Source organism: Ipomoea nil, unplaced genomic scaffold, assembly GCF_001879475.1.
Source record: "Ipomoea nil cultivar Tokyo-kokei standard unplaced genomic scaffold, Asagao_1.1 scaffold2006, whole genome shotgun sequence".
NCBI classification, from domain to species: domain Eukaryota; kingdom Viridiplantae; phylum Streptophyta; class Magnoliopsida; order Solanales; family Convolvulaceae; genus Ipomoea; species Ipomoea nil.
Genome location: NW_017618434.1, coordinates 117,928 through 122,191, shown reverse-complemented (window position 1 = coordinate 122,191; position 4,264 = coordinate 117,928). Strand labels below are relative to the sequence as shown.

Genomic DNA, 4,264 nt, shown 5'->3' with positions numbered 1-4,264 from the left:
TTATTAAAGCGTTCTAAAACATAGTATAAAAAAAAATGTTAGGATGAGAATGTATGTAAAAGTATTGTATTCAATCATGATGTCTAAGAGTACAGAGAGCGAATATATTGATACTAGATATAGTCCTAGTCTAATATGAATAATATAGTCCTAATCTAATATGAATAATATAGTCCTAATACTCCCTCAAGCACAAGGTTGGGTAGCCAAAACATTGAGTTTGTCACGGAAAGAATTAAAACGCAGAGACGAAAGAGACTTTGTAAAGATATCCGCTAGATGATCTTTGGTTGAAATAAAGTGCACCTCTAACTCCTTTTTAGCTACTTTATCTCGAACAAAATGATAGTCAATCTCAATGTGCTTCGTGCGGGCATGACACACTGGATTGGCACATAAGTAAGTAGCTCCCAAATTATCACACCTTAGTCAAGGAGGAGACGCAGGAGGGATGCCGATTTCGTGTAACAGGGAAACAAGCCATGTAACTTCTGCAGATACATCAGCTAGTCCCTTGTATTCTGCTTCAGTTGAGGAACGTGCCACAGTCCGTTGCTTCCGACAAAGCCAAGATATAAGATTACTGTCCAAGAACACAGCAAAGCCACTAGTAGACTTGCGATTATTCGGATCGCCAGCACAATCTGAGTCAAAATAGGCGTGAATATCCATAGATGTAGACCGAGAAATACGCAGACCAAGATTCAGGGTGCCCTTGACATACCGCAGGACTCTTTTTAGAGACACCCAGTCCGTAGTAGTGGGAGCATACATGTGTTGACACAAGAGATTAACAGCATAAGATAAATCAGGACGAGTTACCGTAAGATACTGGAGAGCACCTGCAAGACTCCTATACTGTGTAGGATCGGCGTAGGGAACGTCAACTTCATCAGTGATTTTCGCAGAAGAGACGGACGTAACTACTGGCGTGCAGTCCACCATACCAACACGTTTGAGAATATCCTTCATGTACCGTTATTGTGATAAAAACATACCACTAGATAACGGGACAGTTTCAATACCCAAAAAGAAAGAAGGCACACCCATATCACGAACCTTAAACTTAAGGGCTAATTTATCAATAAGAGCAGTAACACGATCTGAGTCAGAACCCATAATCAAAATGTCATCAACATACACCAAGAAATAAAGACGAATATTGTCACGAGAATAGATAAAGAGAGACACATCCGTCTTTGAGGGCGAGAATCCCACAGAGACAAGAAAATCATGTAACCTTGTGAACCAAGCACGCGGAGCCTGTTTGAGCCCATATAGAGATTTTTTAAGCAAACACACATAATCAGTTAACGACTTGTCCTCATAACTAGGTGGTTGTCGCATGTAAACAGTCTCAGCTAGCTCGCCATTTAAAAAAGCGTTGTGAATATTCAACTGGCGAATAGTCCACCCACGAGATACGGCTAAAGATAAGAAAAGGTGTACCGTAGTGGGCTTAACCACAGAACTAAAGGTCTCAAAAAAGTCATCACCAGCAACCTGATTAAAACCCTTGGCCACCATACCAACCTAGCTTTGTGACGTTCTATTGAACCATCGGCCTTCCGTTTGGTTCTGAAAACCCACTTGCAACCAACAACATTCATACCTGGTTGAAACAGAACAAGACGTCACATATGATTATGGACCAAGACATTGAACTCCGCGTCCATCGCATCACGCCACTCAGGAAATTTGACCGCCTGAGAGTAACAATTAGGCTCAGGTGTTATGGTAGAAATAGTGGTTAAGGCAACATGTTGATGCAGACCCGAGCTACGAGTGTTCATAGCATGCGACCGAGGAGGAGTGGCTCGCCGAGGACGTCCGCGCGGCCTGCCGCGCTGCTCAACCTGCTGGTCCGAGATAGTCCGCTCACTCGATGCGGACTGCTCGGGACCATTATCGTCACCATCGCCAGAAGCCGACACAAGCTCATCCGACCGCCGAGCGCCATCAATAGTCGTGGCCGAGACACCACTACCTCGGCACGTCACAACCGGTGTAACAGCCCAAGGTTCGGAACATGGTCTAGCAACCTGCGAGGCAACAGGAGAAACAAAGGGAAACACAGTCTCATCGATAAAAACCTTGTTAGTGTTAGTATCCAAACAGCGATAACCACGGTAAGACGGAGGATAACCTAGAAAAACACAGGGAGACGAACGAAACTGAAGTTTATTGCGATTATATGGACGAAGGACAGGAAAGCACAAACAACCAAATACTCGCAAGTAAGAGTAGGACGGGAGGAGATCGATGCAAACAAAAATGAGGAGACTCATTAGACAAAACACGAGTAGGCATTTTATTAATTAGATACACAACAGTTTCAAAAGCATAGTCCCAAAAATGATACGGGACAAATGCTTGAGCCATTAAAGATAGTCCTGTCTCAACAACATGACGATGCTTGCGTTCCACTCGACCATTCTGCTCGTGAGTATACGCACAGGATCGCCTGTGTTGAATACCCAGCGAAGAAAGAGTGGAACCAAACTTTTTTATATTCTCCCCCTAAATCAGACTGAAAAAAAATAATCTTGCGAGAAAAAGAACGTTCAACAAGTGACCGAAACTTATCAAATATAGCATACAAATCAGACTTTGCACGCATTGGATAATACCACATATAACGAGTGTAATCATCCACAAACAACACAAAATATTTAAAGCCAGTCGCAGAAAGTAATGGCGCGGGGCCCCAAATATCTGAATATATTAATTACAAAGGACGCGTAATAGTAGTTTCAACACGAGATAAAGGAAAACGAGAAGATTTTTCCAATTGACAAGAGGAACATACATTGGGAAGATCACTAGAATTAAATGTACTAACAGACGAAGACGCTAGAATTTGACGCAAGACTCGAGAATGAGGATGCCCCAACCGCATGTGCCAAACATAAAAGCATAGCGCAGCAACAAACGCAGCAGGGGAGACAGAAGACGCAGGCCATGTGTAGAGACCTCCAAACACATGTCCCTTAAAAAAATTAATAATGAATGTTAACCAATCATAACTCGACTATAAGCCTTTCAAACCCCATCCAGTTACCCCGGCATACTATATAAAATAATAGATGGTAAATTGATAAATAATCCATGTGATGTGATTGTCATTTGGAGTTTCCTGGTATATTTTTGAACTGTTTTTCGTTTTTACCATCATTTGTTACTATTGTTAATGGTAATTACAGCTCGGTAATGGCATGATTTTATTCTTTACCATTATTTATTATACTTGTGAAAACAATTTGCGAATTTCGAATTTTATTTACTTGTTGTAATAAATTATTACTGCGCAAGATTTTGAATCGCACTGAAAAAAAAAGAAAAAGAAAAAAAAAAAAAAAACTTGCCATTTTTAAAATATTGAATAAATTATTGAAGAAATTAGGGGACACATTTTATTGCCCTTTCCATAGAGTTTGTCTCTAGCTTGTTATTGGGATAATAATTAATATTGTTGTAATTAAGCACTCTCAACTACAAGAAAATGGATCCACTTTTTCATTAGGACAGTTTTGTAACATCGGCATAGAGTCCGTCGCAGTGCACAACGCCCGTGCGGCATCCCGGGGTCCCTCATACCCGCGAATCAGCTTTTATCTACAGACGAGCCAATCTGATTTTGCATTGCCATGGACTTATCAGGAAAGCGGCAACAGCTCCCAATCAGTTGTGCCCTTCGAATCGCATCGGTCACCTTCGTAGTCAATCCAAGACTAGCACAGACTCTCCAAATTTAATCGGGTCGGCGTGCCTAACTCGACCAGACCTTAACGTCTAAGGCAGAACATCCTTTAACGCTATTGACGCACACCTTCACCCGTATGGCATCGCTAACCAGTTGACCGTTTCCACTTCTTTGGGCCTTCACACGGTCACAGAAAAACAGTCCGTGACACTCTCCCCCACCCAACATCAAGCACGCCCTTGTGCTAGGGGGAGATGGCCTCTGCCCAAGGATCGTCGTACTAAATATTGCATACGCGCCGCAATCGCCAAGACATCTCACGAAGAGTAGTCCGACTAAGCTGGCGGCTACCCGAGTCCCCTTTCCTCGCGAGACCCATCTGCCCCCTGTGGACCAACGGAGTGGAGCCGTCATTAGCACGTGTGCACCCCTCACGCCAACGTGCTCGTATAATCCTCACCCCTTAGGATCCCACCATAACGCGCAGCAATATAAGTACGTCCCACTCTGATACCACTTTGACACGGGCATAGAGTCCGGCGCGGCGCACAGTGCCCATGC

At 43.2% G+C, this 4,264-nt stretch overlaps 1 protein-coding gene across 1 annotated transcript; it reads right to left on the bottom strand.

Moving 5' to 3' along the window:
- Positions 1-429: 429 nt before the first annotated feature.
- LOC109147514 (uncharacterized mitochondrial protein AtMg00810-like) lies at positions 430-1,527 on the bottom strand. The gene is made up of 2 exons (XM_019295119.1): positions 1,060-1,527; positions 430-966 (listed from the first exon to the last, which is right to left on the bottom strand). Exons 1-2 carry the CDS (start codon positions 1,525-1,527, stop codon positions 430-432), a joined length of 1,005 nt encoding a protein of 334 aa, XP_019150664.1.
- Positions 1,528-4,264: the final 2,737 nt, after the last annotated feature.

Bases quoted from the DNA above. Each gene is read 5' to 3' on its own strand.
- LOC109147514 (XM_019295119.1), bottom strand. From the start codon at position 1,527: ATGGTGGCCAAGGGTTTTAATCAGGTTGCTGGTGATGACTTTTTTGAG. The intron at 967-1,059 runs GTTCGTGATATG...CGGTACATGAAG, and splicing joins AATTAGCCCTTAAGTTTAAG to GATATTCTCAAACGTGTTGG.